This window comes from Notamacropus eugenii, chromosome 7, assembly GCF_028372415.1.
Source record: "Notamacropus eugenii isolate mMacEug1 chromosome 7, mMacEug1.pri_v2, whole genome shotgun sequence".
Classification (NCBI taxonomy): Eukaryota; Metazoa; Chordata; class Mammalia; order Diprotodontia; family Macropodidae; genus Notamacropus; species Notamacropus eugenii.
Window position 1 is genome coordinate 132517010 of NC_092878.1, and position 25645 is coordinate 132542654.

General features: G+C 38.0%; 1 protein-coding gene across 11 annotated transcripts in view; it reads left to right on the forward strand.

Annotated features, from left to right (window-relative positions):
* Positions 1–25645, forward strand: part of BMPR1B (bone morphogenetic protein receptor type 1B) — a 480264-nt gene that overhangs the window by 437903 nt on the left and 16716 nt on the right. For all 11 annotated transcript variants that reach the window (XM_072624689.1, XM_072624692.1, XM_072624697.1 and 8 more), the window contains 6 exons: positions 3302–3404; positions 3996–4098; positions 14015–14111; positions 15949–16087; positions 19192–19384; positions 21795–22092. In XM_072624689.1, coding sequence (XP_072480790.1) covers positions 3302–3404; positions 3996–4098; positions 14015–14111; positions 15949–16087; positions 19192–19384; positions 21795–22092 — 933 coding nt within the window. The remainder of the gene's footprint in view (positions 1–3301; positions 3405–3995; positions 4099–14014; positions 14112–15948; positions 16088–19191; positions 19385–21794; positions 22093–25645) is intronic.

The window sequence follows — 25645 nt, forward strand, 5'->3', positions numbered from 1 at the left end:
GAAAGGTAGAAAGAACTGATCCTCTTGAACCGTTGTGAACCAGTAGGGATAGGTATAGTGTCTTTCATGAGAATTGGCCTTTAGCCAACAAAGACATCTGCTTGAACAGCTGCAGGGGTTTTGGATCCTGGCTTTCTATTTCGGACGTTTAAAGGTCTTGGTTCAAATCACCGTTTTCACTCTTGTAGTTTTTTTCATTGTAGTAGCGTCTTTCCAAAAATAAGATCTTGTGGTTTTTTCTCTTCTCACCATCAGACCTCATTCTTTGGCAAGATGATATCTTGTTGTGTAGGAGGTAGAATATCGGGCCTCTTGTTGTAGTATCTGTCTTACGTGCTGGTTCAACAGTTTATTTGTAGCAGGATATTTCATTGTAGAGAGCCACTCGAGCTGACTTATACTGTACTATTTTGTCATGCTGTTTTATAATTTGAATTGAACTTCAAAACGTCATTGTATCATACACTTATGATTAGGTAGTGTAGCCAGTGCTAAAGTCCAAAACCTGTCTCTCTGCTTTGGGGCAAGTTTTCCCTATGGAGACGATTTTCTGTTTCTTCAATAATAAATGTGGTGAAGGATAGCAGAGGAGGGCGTTTTAGGTCATACCAATTTCTTATACAAAGACAGATGGATGAAAGATTCTAAAACTCTTTGTGCTAGAATTAAGTGGAAAGAAATGTCTTCGATTCAAGAGATATTTATTGAGCCATCATTGTGGGCCTTTCCATCTTTCAGATAGAAATAAAACCTCTGCCACCAGCAAATTCAGCTTCTCAGAGTTCTTAGTACTATTTTTAGAGTGTATAGGGAAAAGTAAGAATAATATGTTTTCTTTATTTTGCCAACTATACACTTTTTAAAAGAGAATTTACTGTGACATAGTGGATAATGAACCAGCCTTCAGACCTGGCTTCAGATCCCACTTCTGACACGGTGTCTCTATGACTCCAGGAGAGTAATTTTGCTACAGAGAAGCTGCTGACCTGCACTAGTTATAGAGTTCCTTCTGTCAACGAAATGGCAAGTCTAGTCCTATCCCTATTCCTATCCTAGATACCTTCTAAAACAGTGTAATTTTAAAAGTTTCTCTTTTTTTATAATTCTTTTCAAAACTTAATCATTGTTTACAAAGGACTGAAGTTCTCAGCATATATATATATATGCATACATACATTCCAAAGTCAGATATTAAGTCATATTTACTTGCTCTCACACAAACTCCGAGTCAGAGAGTCAGGCTGATTATATCCCGTATTTATTGCTTTTGACTCCAAATGATGGTGTGGCTTCCAGGGAAGGGCTTCCCGTATCCCATGCAAATTTTGAGAGTCACCATGGCAAAGTGGATGGCATCTGGAAGACCTGAGCTTGAGTCTTCTTCTAACTGTATTAGCTAGTTCTAGTAAGTCACTTAACAGGGCTGTATCCTAGGCAAATATTTATAACTAAAATTGTAGAAGAGTTGCCAGTCTGAGCAGTGGGGGGAAGTTTCCACACTAGGATCTTTATGTATTGATGAAAGAATAAGTCCCCTCTCTGAATTGCTCCCACCCCAGTTAAAAATGTTCAATACCTTAAAAGAAATGGGAAATCCAGAAAGTAACATTTATTTGTGTTATTGTGTTACAGATGAATAAGATAAAGTTTATTTCTTGCATTCTTTAATGGTTTTCCTATTTACACAGAAATTGAATTGAATCAGCAAGAAAGCCCCCCCCCCCCAAGAATTTATACTCTAGGCTACAAGCAGAAGCAATTGTTCTCCCCAGCAGTCTTCATGAATTTGACCTTGGTTTAACAAAGACATTTATCACTGGCACCATCAAGCCATCTGTTAGGATGTTTGAACTCTGCTGTTTTAGTACTTATAAACTGAGGTATTACAGATCACTTTAGGTTTGCAGGCCAAGTAAACAATCATAAAGCCTGTTGATGGTAACTCAAGGGCTAATGAACACCAGAACGTCACTATCAGTAATATGAAAGAAGACAAATCATCGCTAATAGCATTTCACAGTTTCCTTTCTGTAACGCTAACCTTGCAAGCTTCTACCACCATGCCCATCTTCGGACATTGTATGTGTATGCAAAAGATGGAATGGATAGAGCTTTACATTTTACAGAACATAACAGTGCTGCTTTTTTTGTTTTAAAATCCCACATGTTGTGTATTATATGTATTTTCTTCTGTACTTCCAAAGTATAAATATGAATAAACACAAACAGTGCTTTTCCTTCCTTTCATTCCCAAGAAGATCCTTGTCTTTTTGCCCATCATTGTCTGTCCTCTCTTCTTATCTCCTGCCCTCTGGGAAGAGGAGAAGGTGGTGGAGAGGATTAGAATAGGAGGCCTGAAATCAGGAAGATTCCTGTACCTGAGTGCAAATGTAACCTTAGATACTTCCTAGATGTGTGAGCCTAAGCAAGTCACTTAACCCTGCTTGCCTCAGTTTTTTCATCTGTAAAATGATCTGTAGAAGGAAATGGTAAACCAGTATCTTTGCCAAGAAACACTAAAATGTCACAAGTCAGACATGACTGAAAAATGAATAAACAAGAAACTCTGGTGAGGACCAGCTTTTTGCTTTGAAGCACTGACTGCTCCAACAGAGGGAGTTATCTCCTTGTCAAGTGGCAGATGTATCGAAAGCATTGATGCCAGATAGAGGAATTATTTCTATAATTTTCATATAATACTACCTCCTTCAAAAGTGAGGGCATTCCTCCAACAAAATTGTGCCCTAGGTGTTTATATACACTCTGTGATAGGCACTGGGACAAAAGAGAAATCATTCCTGACCTCAGAGAATTATCATTCTGATAACAGAAGACAGCACATATGGGGAAACTGTGGTCAGAGAAGGGAGTCTTGGCCAGGGTACTGGTGTCTCTTTGTAGTACCACTGCTGGTATCGATTTTTAGTATTATTTAGTATTATTCCTAAGCAAGAGATGGGAATATGACAAGATGCTCTCCCAAGCCTTTTTTTCCTTCTGGTTGTATGACTTCATGGAATATGAAACATGTTCTGGGATCAGCTAGATTCTGTGGCATGTGTGTGTGCATGTGTGTGTGGAGCGGGGGGGTTGAGATGAGTAATTGTTGTATGCTTTTGTGATAGCTAAAGCTATCCCCCCTGCATATCAAGAGAAAATGATGCTGTACTTCATTGGTTCAATGCAGTAATCCTGTTCTGAAGGGAAATAAGTCAGAAACATTTCTGTGCCTCTTCCATAACATGTTAGAGCAACGTCATGTACACATACACATTTATTTTTTTTCCTTTCTGATCTTTAGCACAGATGGCTACTGTTTCACTATGATAGAAGAAGATGATTCTGGGATGCCTGTGGTCACTTCGGGATGTCTAGGATTAGAGGGCTCAGACTTCCAGTGTCGGGTAAGGGAATACATTTGATTCTACTGGTTTCACTTTTTTTCTAGACCTGTGACTGAATCAGCCAAATTACTAGCAAAAGAAGCAAGAAGGTCTCATCTGCTAATAGTGGAAAAACAAAATGGTTGGAAATCCCTGTGCGTTCTGTTATGTTACTTTCTGCTTTTACAAACAGATATTCCTATTATTTTTAGTAGAATGAAACCCTTGCCAATTCCACTCATTCATTCTTGCTTATATTCTCTTATATTCTATAAATGTAATCTGCCAAAATTTCTCCTGAAGATTCTACTAGGTAAATTAGTTCATTTAAAGTAAGTCTAGTCATTTATAATAGATTGTAAAAAAATAATGATATTAACCACAGAAGTAAAATGTGAAAACTTCACCAGAACATTGCATAATGGTCTCTAATAGGAACTATAGTTGTTAGTACTTTAGAAAGTATTATTGTTATCCCAGATCCAATGAATTTATTTGCATAATAAATAAGTGCCAAAAAGAACTCACTCAAGTTGAAAGTTAAAGGTCCTTTGTGAATTTTAGAGGAAAATGTTCATTGATATTTGCTTCTATATTTGCATTCTATTATAGGACACTCCTATTCCTCACCAGAGGAGGTCAATTGAATGTTGCACAGAACGGAATGAATGCAATAAAGACCTCCATCCTACACTTCCTCCATTGAAAAATCGAGGTAAGAGGCAAGAAAGAATTTAGAGCCTGAACCATGCTTAAAGACTATATCCAGAATAGTAACCAAGAAAAACCAATAATCCCTGCAGATGTGAATGTGCCCAGAACTTGGTCACATAAGTAGGAGATAGAAAAATGAAGTGGTAAAAATATTGTCATGCAGCAAGCATGTAATTAACTTATAGAAAAATTTACTTGGATATCACTCTGGCTTCTCCCATTTCTGCAAGATTATTTATTTCACCACCAAGATTTCAGAAGCTTGCAGTATATAGAAATTTGAATTGGATGAGATGAATAGATAGTGTCATGGAAATAATGAACATGAACTTGCACAGACTTCAAGAGAGAGTAGAGGACAGACGTGCCAAGTGTGCTAGAATCCATGAGGTTAGACACGCCTGAATGACTGAATTTTTTTTTTTATTATTTTTTGGTGTGTGGAGGGATGTTGTATTAAAATCCAAGATTTCCTTTTACCGTTTTGCCAGGTATCATGTGAATTGATCCTTCAAAGCCCTCACAGTTGTTTTGCCAATAGCATGGCTCTCCTTTGTATACACTTGTTCGAATCTTGTGCTTTTCAAATCTTTATTCCTTTTTATACCATTTCTACTTCTATAAACCCATCTTAGGCAACAGTGGTAAATAGTGAAAAAATTTTGGGGGAAAAAATCTCCGATTTCTTCCACCTTTCATTTGTTGCCTTCATTCCAGTTCATCCTTAAGCATTTTTGGATGGTTTTGTTTAGTTGGGGTTCTCAACTTTTTAAACTTGTTTTACTCTCTACTGTATCATAAGGGGACAATGGCAGTAGTCTTAATTGCCTTTTATCTCCAGCTAACCTTTGTCCTCTTTTTGGTTGAGAGAGCATTCAGATTACCAATAATATTTGGATAAAGAAGCGAGTGGAGTATGTTGTAGAGTCTATTAATAGACAAGCACCAAAGGGAGATGTTGAAGGGAGGGCAAAGCTGGCATTTTCTTGAAACTTTTCTAAAGTGTTTGAGGAGGCAGATACAACTGGTAATTACAGTCTAAGCCTTCTGATTTGAGATGTCTGCATGGCCGGTGTCCCTTCTCCCTCTTGCCTTTCTCCTCCACGGCTCAGTCAATTTTTTTCTTTGTGTCTATTGTCCCTGTGCTTCCTATTCTATCCAATTCAGCTGTCGAAGTCTCTGTTTCTTAATTTCTTTTACTAGATTCTCAAATCTCTGTATTATAAACAGGTTTGACATTTTATACAAAATCTAAAGGGTGTGGCCAGGTCTCCCCCACCACTTTCAGCATACTCTCTGTGTTGAGTCATTCACTGATCAAGGGCTTTTCGCAATAAACCCTTGGCTTGGTTGTTTGATTCAATGAAGGCTCAAAGCCCTAGTCAGCCTAGTTCATACCTCTGATTGATTCAGTCAAGAAGTTTGTGTTTTCAGTAATTGCAGCGTTATGGGTGTGGGGCACCCCTGTTATGTGTAGGGGAAACTCCTTCCTAATATTTAGACTGATCCCCAAAATAGAATGGGCTCCCTTGGGGGAGTTAGTGGTTTTCCCCTCTGTAGAGGTCTTCAAGCAAAGGCTGAATGAATGACTCCTTTTAGCTGTGTGGCCAAGGGATTCTTTTTCAAGTACAGGTTTGGATTAGATGGTCTTTGAAACACCTTCCAACTTTGAGATTCTGTGAATGGAAGGATTGTCCTCAAATGGAAATTACTTCATTTTAGTAAATTGTTCTAGTACGTAAGTATTGTTTTTTTATAGACTTTTAATATGTAAGCAGTATAGTATTATAATAGTTATCATTATAATAATTACTATTACAAATACATTTTTGACAGCCCTAGACCTCCTTCATTCTTCTCCCCAGCCATCATGGTGGGAATGCCATGCTACATGGAGTTTACAGCTACTTCCGCTAGCATAACCCTGGAAATGGACCTTTGTAGAGCAAAACCACTTAGTTTTGAGAATGGCACCCTAAAATTGTATTGTCCTGACTGGTGAGAGACTATTAAAGCTAGCCACGTCAAGTCTGATCTAATTTATTTTTATAACTTTTACTATCATACTGTTCTCTGAAAAGATTCTACAAACTTATAGTTTGGGTCAAAGGGTACCTGTTTCTCCACAACCTCTCAGTAATTAAGGTAACATTTAATTAAAGAGGTAGCAATGAGACCAAAATAACTTCCCAACTGATTTTCTGTCTCAGGACAATAACTGGCATTTTTTAAAATGGGGGAGGTGGAATATCTGGTCAGTAATTTGGAGCACAATTAGCTATCCAGCACTATCAGTCAGGGAATGCTCTCCTTTTTGAAGAATCTCTCAGAGGTTTTTGAATTAAATTGTAGTTTAGGGATAAGGCAGTGTATCAGCAAGGACCCCAGCATACACAGGAAGGCCTGCTGTATGAGTTTTTAGATCTGCTTTTCTAAAAGCAAAGCAGCTTTTGAGGGGTCAGCAATTACTTTAATCATACACACATAGCATTCACTTAGTTCAGGGGTAAAAGTCAGCACCCTGAACTTCTGAGAAAATACAAACAAAGAAATAGAGACCAACAGACAGGGCTTCCAACTGTGTGACCATAAGCAATACATACATCACAGATCAACAGAGAGATCCGACTGTCTGACCATACATACCTAGTTACCAGAGAGAGAAGCCCCAACATCTGGGTTTTCAGGGGATAAGGGGGTTCCTTAGCTACAAACAAACACTTCCAGTGAGTGAGCCCCAAAGTGAAACCTCACCTCAGAGTATTTATACTCTTTTCAGAACTGGAGGGCAGGACCCTTTGACCCAGTGCCTCAGTAGAAATAACAAAAGGTACCTGAAGCCTATTGATGGGTGGGAAAGATCTAATTAACGTTACTGACAGATGCCTCCATAAGTGGAGTGCTTCACACTTCTTAATCCCAATTAATTTAATTTACTAAATGCTTTATTCTCTAACACGATTACCAGGGGATTAATCTCTTTGATTAAGTTACATAATTATTCAGAGGCACAAATTAGGTATGAACAGCTGGCTGTCCTTGAAATCAGTCATCAGCAATCGGTATAAACTAGGTATGAACAAATCTTTAATCATTAGTGGAGAAGACAGGTTATTGAAGAAAATATCTTGTATTTGGTTGAAGAGACTCAGTTAGATCTATGGGGGAGTTGAGAATATTCAGTCTTTCTGGAAAGATAAGGAAAGAGTAACAGTCGTGAAATCAAATGTGACTCTTTTATTATAACCTATAAATGGTGTGGTTAGAAATCTAAGTGATGCTGCAGTAGGTGGGAAGACAAAGATGTCCATTCTGATTTAATCCAACTTCTGCTTGTATCATTAGTAATGAATGGCCAAGCAAAAGATTGGATGAATAATGCAGCTTGATATGCATACCAAGCCTTTTAGACTCAAATTCCAGCGTTGACTATCCCCAAGATAAGATCATTATGCTTTAGAAATTTGGGGAAAAACAAAATAGTTTGGGATTGTGAGGAAATTCATCCTCCAAAATAGTTTACTTTTGTTTTAACACATTCATTTATGAAAAAATGCTGATTCTTATAAAATAGTTTAAAGACATGATGGCTGAAGATTAGGAAGAAAATGTGTGAACCATTCGAAAGATTCTTGGCCTCTATTTCCTATGTCTTTTCCCTAATTCATTTGTTCAGAATGTGCTAGGCTTTCCCATTAAGTGATTATTAGAAATGTCCAGATAAGAGTTTAAATATAAAGGTGACCATTTTATAATATTCTTTGCAAAGGCAATGAAAGAATGACTAGGAGCTGAAAGATTCTAGGCAGTGGTCCCACTGTGTGAAAGCATATGCCCCAAGAGGGACCCTGGCTGTGTGAACTTGGACAAATTACTTACCCTCTAAGTAGATACTCAGTAAAAGAATCCTTATACTTTCTCTTCCTTATTGTACACATTTTCCAATACATACCCAGACATACACACACATTTTTTTTAAAGCTTAACTTCATACCTAAACCTATTCAAAACTGTTACCTAAAGCAAAAAGTATTTCCAATGACAAATGCAAGTTTTCAAGTAATGGCTTAAACAGACTCTCTCCTCATATACTCTTGCCATGGCTACTGTAACACAGATAGAAGGCTAATATGGTAACATCTGTTTTACCTTGAAAGATTAGTCCCCAAATCATTTTTCCAGTCTCAGTGTTATACCTCAATGTATACTTATTCCATTAAGTACCTGAGTTACATTTCTTTCCAGAAAACTTCTACAACAATTATGATCTTCCTAACTTCTAAGGATATAAGAATCTGAAGTAGAATATCGTGTGAAATGGGTGGGGAGTGCCCTTTTTTTCTTCTTTGCTTTGAAATTGGCAGTCATCAACAAATGCGAACATTCTGGTATATGTGTGTATACGTGGGTGCACATATACAATATGGAGAATTGAATGGTATATGAAACCTTGAATTTCCATACTGTACAGTTTTTAAATTTCTTGTTAAACTCAATAGAGTATAAGCAACTTTTATGTAATTGTCTCCATCCTATATGCAACACATGAATCTGCGTATCGCAGCCTCAATTCTTTGACTCTGTTGGTGATAGGAAAACAATATCCCAAAGATATGTTTTTTTTTTCCTGGAACTTTATTAAATGATCCTGACTCGTCATTTCCAGAACTTAACACACAGACAGCACTTCCACATGCATTAAAAGTAAAATAGGAATAAAATTTACTTAATATTGAAGAAACAAAAAAGTAATAGGCATAGATTATGTTCTTGTTTTAGGATATGCAACTGACAGGCTTCCATGAGGTCTGAATTGATGGATTGTTATTGGGGCCCAAAACCACATTAGGTCCTTAGTAAATCTTCTCTAACACAGTGAACAGGACTTCAGTGGGGGCTTCTCCATTTCAGTTCACTACAGAGGTAGAGTGACAAGGTAAGAGAAATTTATTGCCTCAGTAAGAATGATGCGTCCTGTCATTTTCTGGATAGGCACCACGTAGTGTCTCCTTTCAAAGGCTACTGCCAGTGTCTTGAACGTTTACATTGTTAATGCCTAAAGAATAGGTAGTGGCAGGTTAAAACATGACCAGCGTGACCAGCAGAGACAGTTGGTGGATGCTACTGTGTTGGTGGATAACACTGATTTCGTGCTAGAAGACAAGGAAAGTAATTGGAATAAGGGGGAAAACAATGCAAACTTGGCCTTTTATTAATTTTTTCCCCAAACAAACGACAGTAAACTGTGAACCCCCTGGGAGCCAAGACTGCTCTCATAAATCTGAAATGTGATCAGAGGAGTATGGAAGAATCGAGGCCTCACAATTTTCCCTATTCACCATTTACATTGACAGGCAATAAGCCTGGGGATTTCCAGAAGACATTTCCTGATATTCTGTTGCAGTGAAACCCAAATGATTATTTGTTCGTGTGTGGATCATATGAAGTAATTGGAGTTTTGGCGTCTTTCTGTTTTAAACATATACTGTGTAATCTGGCATCTTTGGGGCAAAAAAATATAAAATGCAAATTGAAAAAAAGGAACTAATTTTGGAACAAAAATATCTATGTCCTGAAAAGTCAATTAGGAATCCTGAGGTCTAATATATGTGATCATTTTTGGTCTGCTGGACTTTTGTGAGGATTTTTAAATTGTCATTTTTAAAAGAAACTTTACCCGCTTAGGCATGAATTATTTTGAGTATTACTGTCCCAGCATTGCTCAAACAACAAATGTGCTAACATAAATAATTCTGATCTGAAAGTTTTCAGGTATGTCAGATAACCACTCCTTCCTTGCTCACATGCATATGTGCGCACACTTCCTGTAACTTCTTGAGTTACTCAACAGACATTCATTGTTGTTTTTGTGTTTGTCCTTCCTTTTCGAAGAGGACCATGGCATCAGGGAATGATGACATGACTTGCAGTTGACTTTGATTTGAGTGAGGGAGGGCTGTGCAAGGTCACCAGCCTCACTTTCTCCTCCAGAGTCATCTGGGTCCAGTGGCCAGATATTCATCAGGATGACTGGAGAAGGCCTGGGATGCAATGAGAAACCCTGGCCCTTCGTTACTCACATTCTTTGTGCCAAGCACTAGGTTATTATAACTTCTTCCACAGACTTCCTGGGACCGATGAGATAGCTCCCTGGAACAGAGGCCATAGATGACTCTTTCCTTCCACAGGCGTATATCATTAGTTAGTGAAAAATATCACTAGGCACTCAAGATGCAAAGACAAAGAGCTTCTATACTATTGGGGGAGACAACATGTACATGTACAAGTATGTAAAATATATATACCAAATAAAGACAACTAATGTTACAGATATCTTGAAAGGCTACATGTAGGAGGTGAGGGCTTGAGATGACCTTTGAAAGATAATAGGGAATCTAAGAGTCAGATGAGGAAGGCATGTGCATTCCAGGTAGGAAGGATAGTCGCCTCTAGTAGGCAGAGTTGGGGAGATGGATTGTCGAATGAAAAATCCTTGATTAATACAAGTATGCATATCTTTTGAAATTCTTTATAAATTTGTCAATTCATGCTCAAATCTTCTCTCCTTGCCATGCCCGATGCTAAATAAATATTTTAAAATTAGTGAGTACCAAAGCATTGTGTACCATTCTCACAATAGATGTGGAAATACTGACAAAAAAAAGCAAAGCAAAATTCTAGACTAAGGTTGTAGACATCCTTTTCTGCCTTTTCCAACATAACTATAGTTTCATTTTGAGATTAACTGTGATAGCTCTGTTATGAAATTCATTGGGAATTACCTTTAAAACTAGGGGTCAGACTTCCTCTGACGGTGCAGCAGTTCACATCAATCCTATTTTCTTTGGCTTATACCTAAGCAATGTGCTGGGGAAACGAGATCGTTTCACGGGCAAGTGATAAAAAGTTGTTTCTTTCAAGAAACTTAGAGCCTTAGAATGTAGAGTTTTTTCAAAACAAAGTGGCCATCCTTGTTCTCCCAGCAGTATCTGGCCTTATCATCTTCTCTCTACATTCATGCATTATCAAAATACACCCTGCTTTTACAGAAATCGGTTATTCTGAAAAACTTAAGTTAGCACGAATGACCAATCAGATTTTTGCCACAAAATGATTCATTGCTTATTTCATTTTAGTAGCAAGATATAGAGGCAGCTATTTAAGTCAAACAAGGAACAAGAGTTTACTAAGGTAGTTGTTTGGTAAGCTCTGTGCTAAGTGCTCATCGTTTCTTGTAGCACATCACAATCATTTAGCACACCTTTAAGCCTTTTTTCTAAAATTATCTCAAAGTTACTTCATCTATATCTTGTTTGTGCATAGTTGTTTGCAGTTTGTCTTTTCCATTATGCAATGAGCTCTTTAGAATAAGGAAAGGTTTTTTTTTCTTTTTCTTTGTGTCCTCAGCGCTTAGTACCCTGCAAGGGCACATAGAGGGGGCCGAATAAATGCTTAGGACTTGAGGGAAAGCCCAACACTTGGAGGGAAACTGGTTGTCTTGAAAGATTTCACATAGAAGGCAGTATTTGAACTGAATCTTGAAAGAAATCAAGGATTTGAAGCGGTAGAGATGAAGGAAAAATATATTTCAAGGTTGGGGACAAGACAGCATAGAGGTATAGACCTGGGAAATGGTTTATCTGGGGTGTGAAGTACCAAACAACTCTTTTTGCTAGACCAGGGGTAGGGAGCCTGTAGCCTCAAGGCGACATGGGTCAGGTCCTCAAGTGCAGTCCTTTGGCTTAATCCAAACTTCACAGAACAAATCCCCTTAATAAAAGGATTTGTTCTGTAAAACTCAGATTTCGTCAAAAGGCCACACCCAAAGACCTAGAAGGCCACATGTGGCCTTGAGTCCTCAGTCTCCTCACCCCTGGGCTAAACTATAACATCTGTAGAGGAAAATAAAGTTAAAAAATACTGGAAAGGTAGAAAGGGGCTGAGTTGTGAAGAGCTTTAAATGTCAAACACAGGAGTTTTAATAGTTGATCCTAGAAGTAGTATGGAACCGCTAAAGTTTATTAAGGAGGGAAGGTGATACAGTCAGCCCTGTACTTTAGGAAAATCACTATGTGAAGGATTAGAATGGAGAAGAAATTGCAATGAGGATACCAAATAGGATGCATTTGTAATAGTTGAGGTGAGACATGATATTGTTCTAAATTAATATGTTGCATGTGTGAGTGGAAAGAAGTGAATCCAGTAGGAGAGAATGAACTGAAATGTCAAATATTACAGGGAGGTCAAGAAGGATAAAGATTGAGAGACAGTTATTAGATTTGGTAATTAAGAGATTATTGTCACCTTTGAAGAGATTACTTACAGTTGAATTATATTCGAAGGATGGTTACAGGGAGTTCAGAGGAGATTCAGGAAAGAGAAAATGAAGCCACCAAGTGTAGACAGCTTTTTCAGTTAGTTTGAGAAAAGGAGAGATACAAGACAATAACTAGCTAGAATGGTGCGATTAATGAGGTTGATTTTTTATATTGGCTGTGTTTGTAGACAGAAGGGAAGGAGTCGTAGATAGTAGGAAATCGAAAAGGAGGGTGGATGATAGACGGGCATTCTGCTAAGAAAAACAGGAGGTGGTGGGACCAATATTTCTTTCTTTTTTGGATCAAAAATCTCGTAAATTGCTGCTGAATGAAATTAGAGGAAATCACTTTTTTACCATTTAAAATACTTGACAACTTTGGCTTATCCTGGGTCATCCGTCTTTTCACCCTCTGCTGTCCAACCAGACTGGCCCTTTTGCTCTTCCTGTCACACAACACCATTGCCTCTGTCCTCATTTTCTACATATTTTGGATGTATGTTTGTATGTAATGGAGTATCTCTTTCAATAGAATATTAGCCCAAGCTCCACTTAATGACTGGCTTAGAGTGATTATCAGTAGGTACAATTTCTATTCCCTCCCCAGGTTGATTTAGTTATTTTTTCTACTTTTGCTCATTAAAAGGGCTATTCTGTGACTGCTGCTTAAAGAGACCTATTCACTCAGTGGGCGTTGCCTCCCTCTAAGTGAGTACCTGAAAAGGCCAGCCTAAGAAGGCCAAGGTCTCCCAGTGCATCCTGAGCCATCTCCAGTCATTCTGATGAATATCTGGTCACTGGATCCAGATGGCTCAGGAGGAGAGAGTGAGGCTGGTGACCTGCATAGCCCTCCCTCACTCAAAACAAAGTCAAGTGCAAGTGATGTCATTATTTCTCTGATGTCATGGTCTTCAAAAATGAAGGACGAACATGGGAAGCAACAGCAAAGGTTCTTAAAGGCACGGACTATTTCATTTTTATGTTTGTATCTCACCACTTAGTACATTGTCTTTCACATTATGAACCTTAATAGATGCCTGTTGATGGTTAATGACTAATTGTTGACCATACTTTTGTGCTTTTTTTGTTGTGGTACCTTGGGCTTTGGTGTAGTGTATTATGGCCTCTGTTCTTGGATTTTGTTTTCTGTGAATTTGTAGTACCTTAACTGCGATTACTTTATCTAGCTTTATATACTATAAAGTACTCTTTATAGCAGTTCCCTCTTACCCCCCCTCCACACATTTCCTTTTCAGCTTGAAGCTTTTTTTCAGGTACGTTATTGGTGAGTAGGGACAAAAGTACCAAAATTCCCAGAAGAGAGCGGATGTGAACATGACATGGGGCTGGCTAGACATAGTGGGTATGCATTCACTTGCATTCACTCAACAGTTAGGACATCCTACCCCCATGTAAGAGATATAAATCTGAAGGCATCAACTCCCCCAGGGAAGAGGGGCAAAGAACCGGTTTTTGTTACTTTTGAAATCAAAAATTGAGAGAATTTTTCACAACTTTCCAAGAAATAAGCAGTTTTTAGAGAGTTTGAACTTGGAGCTAAAGGCATCTCTGTGTTATGATCCATTTTTTTTAATTTCAGAATTTGTTGATGGATCCATACACCATAAGGCCATACTGATATCTGTGACAGTCTGCAGCTTCCTTCTCATCCTTATAATACTCTTCTGTTATTTCAGGTAAGTCTCCAACGTACAGGTAGAGCCCTTCTGTGCAGGAGGTAGGTTCTGAACACTAATACTCTCGGTGTCTGGGGAAGGTGTCGTTTTATTTGCACATTTACTACCTGGAAAAAGAAATCCAAATAGATACCTCATTTCTTGGCACGTTGAAACTATTTAAAATATATTTTTCCTTAAAAAAAACTGACACAACCTAATGCCATTTATTAATATCAGCCCCAATGATGAGGTAAATGGAAGCTCTTACGTACGTGTACTTCTGAAAATGCTGAAATCGCATAGTTTTTTGTGTTATTTCACACAGGAGGGTTCCACATATAAGTATGAACGCTGCAGGCTGCTGGGGGAGAACAGCTTAGTCAGCGAATTCAACTTTTCTCATTGTAAGAAAAAGGTGAAGTTGGTTTGCTCGCTCCCCCCATGTATTGGAAGAATTTTTTGGAAAAGTTTTGCCGATTATTAAAATACAATTTGTAAGATCAAAATAATTTTATTAGAGTTTAATAGATAAGGCTGTTGATGACTTGTCAAAGAATTTTATTGCTCTTACCGTTTGCTTTCAGCCTAACATTCTCATTAAGAACACCAGCCACTCTAGTTTTCTAAAGTATAAAAAAATTGCAATTCAGGTGATTTAATTCATCTGTTATTATCTGTGGTAAAAGATTTGGAATAAGAGAAAATTGAATTACAGGCAAAATGTGTTTTTCAAGCTTAATTGTAGATTTAATTAATGTCTTTTGTCCATCTTACCTTTTAAAAAGTTGCTGCATTTATCTGTGGGGGAAAAATGAAAACTAAGTGATTATTTAACTGTCTTCAGGTGCTTGACTGACAATTGAAGAAAGGAGATTTGACTTTCTCCTCTTGGTCCCAGAGGTTAGAACTTGCAGCTATTGACAGAAAGTACAATGAGACCAGTTTAGATTTGATAGAAGGAAAAGCTTTTTTATAATTCTTTTCCCAACTGTTCCCAAATGGAATGTGCTTCCTAGGGACATAATGATTGCCCTTTACTAGAGGTTATCAAATGAAAGCACTCAACATGGGTATTAGAAAAGGGAATTCTCATACAGGCATCCATTGGACTGAATGGCATTTGAGAAGGCACCGCCTTTAAAGTCAGATGACTTAGGGTCAGTGCCTGTGACACTAAGTAACCTTGGGCAAAAGCATTTCATTTCCCAGGGCCTCACTTTGCTCATTTCCAAAAGAGGACTTTGGACTAAAGGTCCCTTCCAATTTCTAGATCTTTGTATGATCTCTTCTGTTACCCTCAGCATGAAAATAAGGTATATAACAAATGGATTGGCATAATATTATGAGAGGAAGCTTTCAAAGAATTCAGTGGAATACCGCATATTATGTAATAATATATTATAATAATGTTATACAATAATGTAATATATTTTATAATTACACATGATTATATAGTATATTGTTATATATTATATATAATATGTTATGTATGTATAATACTGTTATAATATATACATATATACATACACACATAATACAGTGGTATACAGTAAAATAGTGCAGGGAATGAGTTGTGAAGTTAGTCAAAATAAAAGTTCTCTTTAGTAATGTTTTTTAAGTTAGTAAGTAGATACTGAAGTGTGATCCTGAACTATAGGAAAAGAGAAAAATGCAAGTGATGGAGATTGGTTAATAAATATAAAATTATTTCAGTTGGAATAATCATAAGATATTGACTACTGTGGGAGTCTGACTTGAGTGCTGAAGTAAAATTGGTGAATTGCTTTCCAAGCAATGTTTTTAACCTATTACTGTTCCCAGGTAGCTATATTACATCTCCTCTTTACATCTTTAGGTATAAAAGACAAGAAGCTAGACCTCGTTACAGCATCGGACTGGGACAGGATGAGACTTTCATCCCTCCAGGGGAATCCTTGAAAGATTTAATTGAACAATCTCAGAGCTCAGGAAGTGGATCAGGCCTCCCTCTGCTGGTATGAGGGGAATAGTGTTGGAGTTTAAACCATAACTTCTGTAAACGGCAAGATCGTGGGGTATCTGTTTACTAGTGAAACAAGTAGGGCATTGGTTAGGGAAAAAGCCCTCTTACGTTAGGTAGATAGGGGAGCTCGGTTACAGTCCTTACCAATAACCTCTTGACTTAGAGAGGGTAATGTGATTGTTTGTTTTTTAATGCAAGGCTAGAATTACAATCCAGACTTTAGCCTTTTCTGATCATGAGCAGATTAGGAAGTGTTACACATGGAATCATATTCACCTTGGATGCACTCTGGCTTCTATTACTTGCTCCTTGGCCCTGTTTCTGAAGTCCAGAGGATCACATGTAACTCCTATCCAAACATCACATTGGGGAGGGAGGCTTTGTTTCAACCACAAGGCTCATGTTTCAAGGTGAATTCCATAACTTTTCCATTTAGGAGAGGGTTAGTTTTCTGATGGCCATCAGTGTCAACCTTGGAGACTGTACGTGGGGAATCCAAGGTACTTGCTTTAATGAGGGGAACACAGAAAAGATTCTTAGGACTCACAGAGCGGTGAGTAGAACAGGTTTAACAGTAAAAAGTCTTCCTCCTCAATGAGACACGTAAGCCAGTGTTTTGCTGCCTTTTCCACGTGTAATTATTGAGGTCAGACTTTTTTATCCTTCATTAGATTTTTCTCCAACCTTGTCTGGGTATAGTAGTACACGACTAGGTCCTCACTTTTTAAAAATTGGATCTGCAGTTTCATAGGTGCAGGTCAACCTTTGCTCTGCAAGTAATAATTTTAAAGAGCTCCCTGAGGCCCTGGGAGATGAAGGGATATGACCAGGGTCGGTCAGACAGTATATATCAAAGGCAGGCCTTAAAATCAGGTCTTCTTACCTCAAGGCCAGCTCTCTGTATTATACAATTCCTCCTCTCACTCAGCAGCCTTAGTAAGTTTAAAAGTGTATTAAACATTCTTTATTTTTTGATAATTCACTTTTGTGTTCAAATGTTAGGTCCTTTGTCCTTCTGCTGGATGGCTCTAGACGCTAGTTAATGATTCCATTGGCTCTTTCCTAGTCTATATCATCTGTCATTATTCATTGTCACCTTTGAGACCCTCTAATCTTCTTTTTAAAATATTTCTCACTCTCTGATTTGTTGCCTGCTGTAACTTAGTAAGAACTGAAGCCTTTTCACAGATGTCCTTTGTGCCTGGAATGTACCAACCTCATTTCCATTTTTGATGGGATTATTTAACTAGTAATTGAGGAGAATGCTATAGATATGTGTTAGTTAGGTTTTACCAAAATGTTTTAATTAAAATTTCTCATACCCTTGTGGAGAAGACCAAGGAGTAAGGATGAGACATGACAATCAGAAGTGTTATGTGCCAGGCTGGAGATACAAATACATTAAAGGAAAGATAGTCCCTTCCCTCAAGAAGCTTAAAAGCTAATGAAGGAAGACGACATCCCAAAGGAAGCTAAAAAAGAGGAGTGGAAAGGAGGTGGTCCATTTCCTTGGCAGGGTAGAAAAGTCCCAAAGTAGCACGGCCACGTCTCTGTGCTGAGCCCTGTTCTTAAATGGAGGCATCAGAGCTCTTGGCTCCATTCCTCTTCCAGTCAGAGGGGTACAGGGGAGTGATGATAAGAACAGATAGTTCTGAAAAAGTATTAGTGGACTGCACGGTCAGCATTGATCAGCAGCATCTGGTGGGTCAAAAATAAAGGGAATGAATTCTTGTGCTGCTTTAAGAGGTGCATAGCTTCCAGGAAGAGGATGTTCCCAGTGCTTCCTGACCTGGGCAATTCTTTTTTTTTGGGTTATTGGTGTTCAGTGCTGTGTGCTTTATTCCAAGAGTGAGGTTGACAAACTGGAAAGAGTTCAGAAGAGTCAACAAAGATGGTGAAGAGCCTGGAGTTCATAACATGAAAATTGGTTGAAGGAAATAGGATGTTTAGCTTCCTGTAGACTCAAAGGAAATGTGATAACTGCCTTCCCGATGTGGCATTGAGATTTAAGATATGTGTTGTTGGGTCCCAAAGAGTAAAACTAGGAGCAGGAGACATGAAAGAGGCAAGTTTAGGCTTGATGTTAAGAAAGAACATCTAAAGCATTCAAGCTTTCTGAAAGTAGAGCTGGCCTGCCCTCCTTAGAAGTAGAGGCCATTGAACACAGTATAATGGGGATTTTCTTGTGTATGGGTTGGACCTAGATGACTGCTTAAGTCCCTTTTAGCTCTCAAGTTCTGTACATATACACACATACATGTATTCTGTTGTGTATGTATACACATCTGTGTACATATATCTTTCAGAGAAATATAAGCTCCTTGAAGTCAGGGACTGTTTTATCTTTGTATTTCTTGTGCCTGGCACATAGTGGGCACTTTTGATAAATGTGTATTGATTAATTGACTTAAAATGAAGGCACTAGATTCTCTCTGGTCCCTTCCAGCCCTAAACCCAATGGTCCTGTGATGTTTCCCACAGAATCTGATATTGTAAGCCCAGTCTACATTAGGGCGACAAAGGGGCTGGGGTTGAGATAGGCACCCATCTTGGGTAATAAAGTAGTATTTCACATATAAAGCCAATACTGAAAGAAGAATGTGTGGTTTTGGCGATGATGAGAAAACTTTTTGTGGGTTCCTCATTCAAGATGCTGTGAGGTAGTAGTTGTTGCCAACGGGGCTGATGGTAAAACTGCCATAGCCTTGCCCTGTGCCTAGTAGGCATTTAATAAATGCTTGCTGATTGCTTTTTAACTAATTTTAAAGTCATCTCCATTTATGGCTTCCATGCGTCAAGACAAGCTCAGCCCTAGTAGGGATGGTTTATGATTAAAAGTCTTTATTTCCATTTTCCTTGTCAGTGGAAGACTTTTAATTCCAGGGTTTCACCCCCTCCCCCAGAAATGTCAGTAAATAAAAAGGCTCTCATAACGTAAGAAATAATTGAAAATTATCTTGAAATGCATTATCTGTATAAAGAGAAGCTACTGCTCAAGTATGTGTTACCATATGTAGTCATTGCTTCTGTTTCAGAGAGATTAAACAAATATGTTGTGCTGTGAACATACTAACCGTGTGTTTTGGGATTTAATAGGTCCAAAGGACTATAGCTAAGCAGATTCAGATGGTCAAACAGATTGGAAAAGGTCGCTATGGGGAAGTTTGGATGGGAAAGTGGCGTGGTGAAAAGGTAGCTGTGAAAGTGTTCTTCACCACTGAGGAAGCCAGCTGGTTCAGAGAGACAGAAATATATCAGACGGTCTTGATGAGGCATGAAAATATTTTGGGTGAGTAAAAATCAGTATAAAAATCTTCTGCATTTGTTTTCTAGCTCAGAGCTTTCCTTTAGTACTTTTTGTGCATCAACTTGTGTGAGCTCCTTAGAAACATTGTCCTTACTTGTTTTCTTGGCCTTGGCTGGGCAGTTAGTCTTGTGGTGCAAGAGGTCCTCAGAAAACATGGTCAGAGTATTTCCAGATAGCAGGCTGAAAGAAGGGAGATCCTTTAAGAAAAATAACTGCTTGGGAGACTGGAGATTAAAATTCATCACTGCTATTTAGATTATCTCAGAACCATCTCACATCAGATTTGTCTAACAAGTGAATTTTTTCAAAGTTAGGCAAGTTTATGCAAAATATCTTTTTTCTATTTTTTGGTGATCAGTGATCTCATCAGGATGGGTATTTCCTTCATTGGTATGGATTATAGCCTATTTATGCCTTATCTTCATATCACAGTCTATATTTATCCATAGAAGGTCTCCTAGAAGTGTAGAGAGCTTCCTTTGGGTCTTTTCATATTTCAAAGGTCCCATTGTAGCACTTGAGCTGAACATCTGTTAGCCTTTGCTCTCAGTATATGGCCAGATCACTTCCTTTCCCTGTGAAATAAATATCTTTTGTTTTATATATCACTTCTCTGGCACAAACCACAATTGGCATTTCCCATTGTGTCCTATACAGTTTTAATTCTTGTGTGATTGTGAGAATGTGGTATTTTGTGATTCGCATCCATATAACGGGACTAGGAGAATATTGGTGTTAAAAAGATAAGTTCTGAAAAAGGATGTACCATAGATCTGGTGAAATTGCTGGGCGGTTTCCCAAATGAGACCCAGCCTGCTGTCTTCCTATTGAATACTGGCCCAGCTACAGAGCACATCAGCAATTCCTGTCCATAATGACTAGGTAACAACTCATGGATTCTATCTGTACAGTTTATTTCTATCAAGAATTCATTTTCTTCTTAATCATCTTAGTTGAAATGATCTGGATCAAATTTTTCACAGAAAAAGGGTTTCTGAATAGATTACTTTGGTTAGATGGATTAATTCTTTCTAGTTCTTGTTTAGTGAATTTTTCTTGTATTCACAGAATCAAAAAATTTCAGAATTGAAAGGAATCTATACCTGAAAAAGAATCCTAACAGTCTACTAACCCTTTGCTAAAAGAACACCAATAAGGAACTGCCTCATTCTGTTTTGGGGATAGTTCTAATTCTTAGCAAGTATTTCTTCCAAGTGAAATTTAGGTCTTAATAGCCTCTACCCAATGCTCCTAGCTCTGTGTTTTGTGGCCAAGAAGAATGTCTCTTTCACATGAATGCCCTTTTAATATTTAAATGCAGTATACAAATGGAAATCCTGCCCATTCTACCCCATAGCTGTCTCCCAAGTCTTCAATGGGCGAATATCCCTGTTTTTTTTCAGCAGATTTCATATTTAATGAACTCCAAAACCTCAGCATCCCGCTTGTCCCAATCTTAAGTGCTCTCCAGTTTTTCACTGAACTAAAAAAATGATGCCCAGATTTGAACATATCACTTCCATTATGATATGACCAGAGTAGGGTACGATGGGATTGTACCAAACACTGTGTCTCTTAAGGTAGTCTAAGATCAAATTATTTCTTGGCTGTCATGTCCCACTGCTGGTTCTAATTCAGCGTGCAATCCGCTAAGAGTCTACATGATTTTCTGCTTTACTGTTGTTGAGCCATGATAAAGATAATTAAATTTCCTAATATTAGATTTGATTCAGTCTTCCAACCTGTCAAAATCTTTGTGAATCCTGACTCTGAACCCAGTGTTCACCATGCTTACCAGCATTGCATTTTCTACTAATATACTAACATCTATATGTTTTATCTTGTCACTGATACAAATGTTCAAACAGAAGAGACCCTGGGACCCTCTACTGAAGACTTTGCAAGTTAACAGCAAACCATTAAAAACTGGGTAATCTGGATCCAGTCTCCGCCAATTTGCTAATCTTCCTAAGGATACTGTCATTTAGCACTCAGCCCTCCATGTCCCCACAAGAATATCATAATTGCTAAAATGGGATTCGGTTATATCTGTGGCTTACCCTTATCTATAAGATTAGATAGGTATGACTTGTTCTTCATTAAACCATGTTGGCTCTTCTGTGTGAATTATAGTCATTATGATAACCTAAACAAATTGGCACACCCTAGAAAAAGATTTGCCAGCTTAATTGCACATGGTATATTTTGCTTATTTCCTTTCCTTATTTTAATTGGTTTTATTTGGTATTAGTAACTTCCTAGTATTATAGATTTCATCAGGCACCAGAAATAGATGTGGCTCCAGCTGAGCTCAAACAATATACATTATGGTATTGGAAGTATTGAGAAAGTACTAATCTCCAAACTTTTTGTTTTTTTCCTTCATTTTTAGGATTTATTGCTGCAGATATCAAAGGCACAGGATCTTGGACTCAACTATACCTAATTACAGATTACCATGAGAATGGGTCCTTGTATGATTATCTGAAATCCACTACCCTAGATACGAAAGCAATGCTAAAGCTGGCGTATTCTTCAGTCAGTGGCCTATGCCACTTACATACAGAGATATTTAGCACTCAAGGAAAACCAGCAATTGCACATCGTGATCTGAAAAGTAAGAACATCCTGGTGAAGAAAAATGGAGCGTGCTGTATAGCTGATCTAGGATTGGCAGTTAAATTTATTAGGTTAGTATCAAAGCAGCCAAACAAGAGTCTTATAGAATGTTATGCTTGTAAGATGCCTTAGAGATAGATAATCTGCTCCAACTCTTCAGAGTATGGCTAGTCAGAGATCTTACAGAGTCTGCGCAAAAATATGGCTCAGAACGCTGCTCTCCTTTTGCTCCTGAGCTGGTTGGTGTTCATTCCCATATATCACATGTTGCTTTTTTACAAATTCCATAATTTGGGGGTCCTTTTTTCAGCACTTTAGCAAGTAATGACTAGTTTTGTAAATTTCCATTTTTATTTATGTTACTTTTTAAACTAAACTAAAAAGGTTTTGGGGGCAGCGATAGCTTTACTATTTTTGTCAGTGATCTGAGTTAGGGAGAATAGAGAGCACACTTAGTTTTTCCTTCTCTTCTTCCTCCTCTCATCAGCAGAGGACCATGCTTTCAGGATCCTGCCTGGGGACTAGTGTGGAAGGTGGAAAAAGCATTCCAAAGAAAATTATGATGATGACCAAAAGTCTGGAAAACCATACTTGCAGAGTTCAGTGAATGGGGGTTTCCAAGATAGTGAAGCGAGAGGGCTGTGAGGGCCCTTTTGAAAATTGTGAAAATAAAGAGGAAATAGGGTGAATCTTCACACCAAGGGACCTTAGTTGGATATGTAATAAGAAGTAATTATCAGGAAAGTTAGCAACAAAGCTTAAAGAGTCTTTTTTTTCCAGATTTTAAAATAGCTCTGAAAGTTAAAATCTATTTTATATTTTTTAAGTATAATCCTACTCAGTTCCTATGAGGAAGATATTTTTTAAGGGGCTTCCAAAAGTTTCCACTATTCTTTTATGGGGCACTGTGGATTCATCTTGCACGCAGGAATTCAGGCTTATAGAGTCATCGTCCTAGGACTGGGTGGTAAAGAAATGTTCCTTTAACCGAATAATACAGCAGTCCATTGTGTAGAGTAACACACATGAATGTACAAGTCTAATTCTTGTTTGGAATAACATATATGATTAGCAGTGTGATTTTGAGTAAGCCATCTATCTTTTTTGGACCTTAGCTTTCTTATCCGTAAGATGAGGGATTTGTACTGACTGAGCTCTTGTGTCTCTTTCAGTTCTAAATATCTAATTTTTCTAATTTCTAAGTTTGGGTGTAGTTTTCAGCCTTTGTGACTTGTGACAATCCCCATTTTGATTTCTTCAGTTTCACCCAACTTTTCTTCAGTGTTTCAACTTCCGACAATGTATTTATGTTTTGGCAAAAATAGACTTTGTACCAACATCGTGTATTGACTCCTGTTTCAGAATTTTAACCCTATTTATCTGTGTCTTCTGTGAGAACTCATTCCTTATCTTGATTTTGCACTGGAGTTACCTAAGAGTGTGCAGCAGCAGAGGATGTAGACAAGGTCCAGGATTTCTTATACAGATTTTTTTTTTAAGCCACACTGGTTTCCTCATAAAATTCCTTAAAAAATTATGTAAACAAGTGTAGATTTCCCACCCAGCATGTTCTAATTCAGCTACAGTTTTTATTCTTTTTAATGTAAGACACTCCTATTAGAGGGAGAGAAGTGAGAGAATAGGAAAAGAACTAGCCCTGGAGTCAGAAGGACCTCAGTTCAAATCTCACCTAAGGAACTTAATAGTTTTGCGACCCTGGACAAATCCCTTCACAATTATTTGCCTCAGTTTCCTCAACCTTAAAATGGGAATTTTAACAAAAGTTGTTAAGATTAATTGAAACACTTACGTAGTGCTTGTTATCGTTAGCACGGTGCCTGGAATAAAGAAGGCACTTAATAAATGCTTCTTTCTTTTTCTCCCCTGTTCACAGTTTTTTTCCATCATTTGTAGAATGAAAAAAATGTCTTTTTAAATTCCTTTCACATAACCTTGAGTCAGTCTAGCCCAGGCCCCAGTTCATGAAGACGCTGTGATTCTGGTGTTGTTCACCCAGAGGAAGGTGCTGCTGCTTCTTTCTGTCTACCCTCCCTAAACAGCATCACTGATGTCTGGGTCTGACATTAATTTTGAAAAAAACTGAGATGAGGTTAGGGCTCCAGAACTCCTGCTGGCTTGCCCAGAGACCACCTGGGCTGAGCTGCATTCTCATTTTACTTGCGTGAGACAAATGTTTCTTGCAGTCCTTCTTGGTTGTCTAGAGCTAGAAAATGATTTCACCTTGTCATTTTGTGGGTTCTACCATTTTAGAATTCACTTTGAGGCTCTACTTAAAGTTGATTGGAGGGAATTGTGGAGGCAGGTCTCTGCCTTTTCTCTGCCTTCCCTCAATTTTTTTTTAAGAGGCAAGTCCCTCCCTTGAGAGAAAATAAATGAGATGCTGATAGAGAACAGAAATAACTAGGTTGTCTGCCCTTACTGTCACATTCCTTACATATCCTTTTAAAAATTTTAAGTTGATTGTTGAGTCCCTTATGCATCTACTTTAATGCCTATGGACAATCTTTCTTTTCTCAGAGTTGTTTCTCTTTGGTGTGTTCGGGCTTTCTTTTTTGAGAGCTTCCCATCCTGCTTGCACTGACTTATCTGGTATAAGTCTGTGAGTTCAAACCTATCTTTCTCTAAACCCTTTGAAATATGTTTTATCAAAATTTCCGGTGCATTTCCTACTATGCCCAGCTTGGAGGAATGGCCACTTCCCTCCTACATTCCTGGCATTTCCACTAAGCAATCAGTTTCTCTGTGATGGTGAGAGTCATCTCCTGGGTAGAACCTCAGAATCTGTCATCTTTTGGAGGATGAGATGAGCAATTAAAGCAGTTCAAGAATTCATTGCTCCTAAGAGTCTAGAGAGACAAAGTGACTTTTCCCAAGTCTCACAGGTAGGAAGCAGCAGAGTTCCTGGGATTCAAGGCCAAATGCTAAAAAGACCAAAGCTAGTAGAGAAGAGGCAGGTTTGTTAAAATCTCTACTTAATAATTAGTCCAATAAATAATTAACTCCATCTACCCAACAAATACAGGCATTAATCCCATGTCTTTCTTCCTGGTATATATTAACTTTCCAGCACCCTGTCCTATAGCTGTGACCTCACCACATTTGAACAGGCTGTTTTACCCAACTCTTCTCCATTTATATTTTAGTTTCTGTAAAACAAAGACATATTCCTCCCTAGTTTTGTTTTGCTCAAACCGATGAATACTCCAAAAGCTGATGATATAACATTTGAAATAACTATTTATGTTGGGGATTTAGGAAAGCCGAAACTTTTGGTGGGAAACAGATTTTTAAGATGTTTTAGGAATAAATTTATGGGATTTAAAAATTATGAATAGATGTAAACAGCTCAGATTTACATAAACGTTATTGGTAGGTACAAAAATTCAGATTCGAAATTCTTGTTGCCTTTAAAAATGGCAAACATATCTTGATCTTATTTTGAAAAGCCCATAGACCAAATGAATGAGGTCAAGTCATTGGTATATTTTTAAAAATATACATTTTTATGAGTTAGTCCTATCTGATTTTCTCACCTGCAGTCCCTCCTTCCAATCCATGATTCACAAAGCCCCCAAATGACTAAACCTTATCCAAAGATGTCCT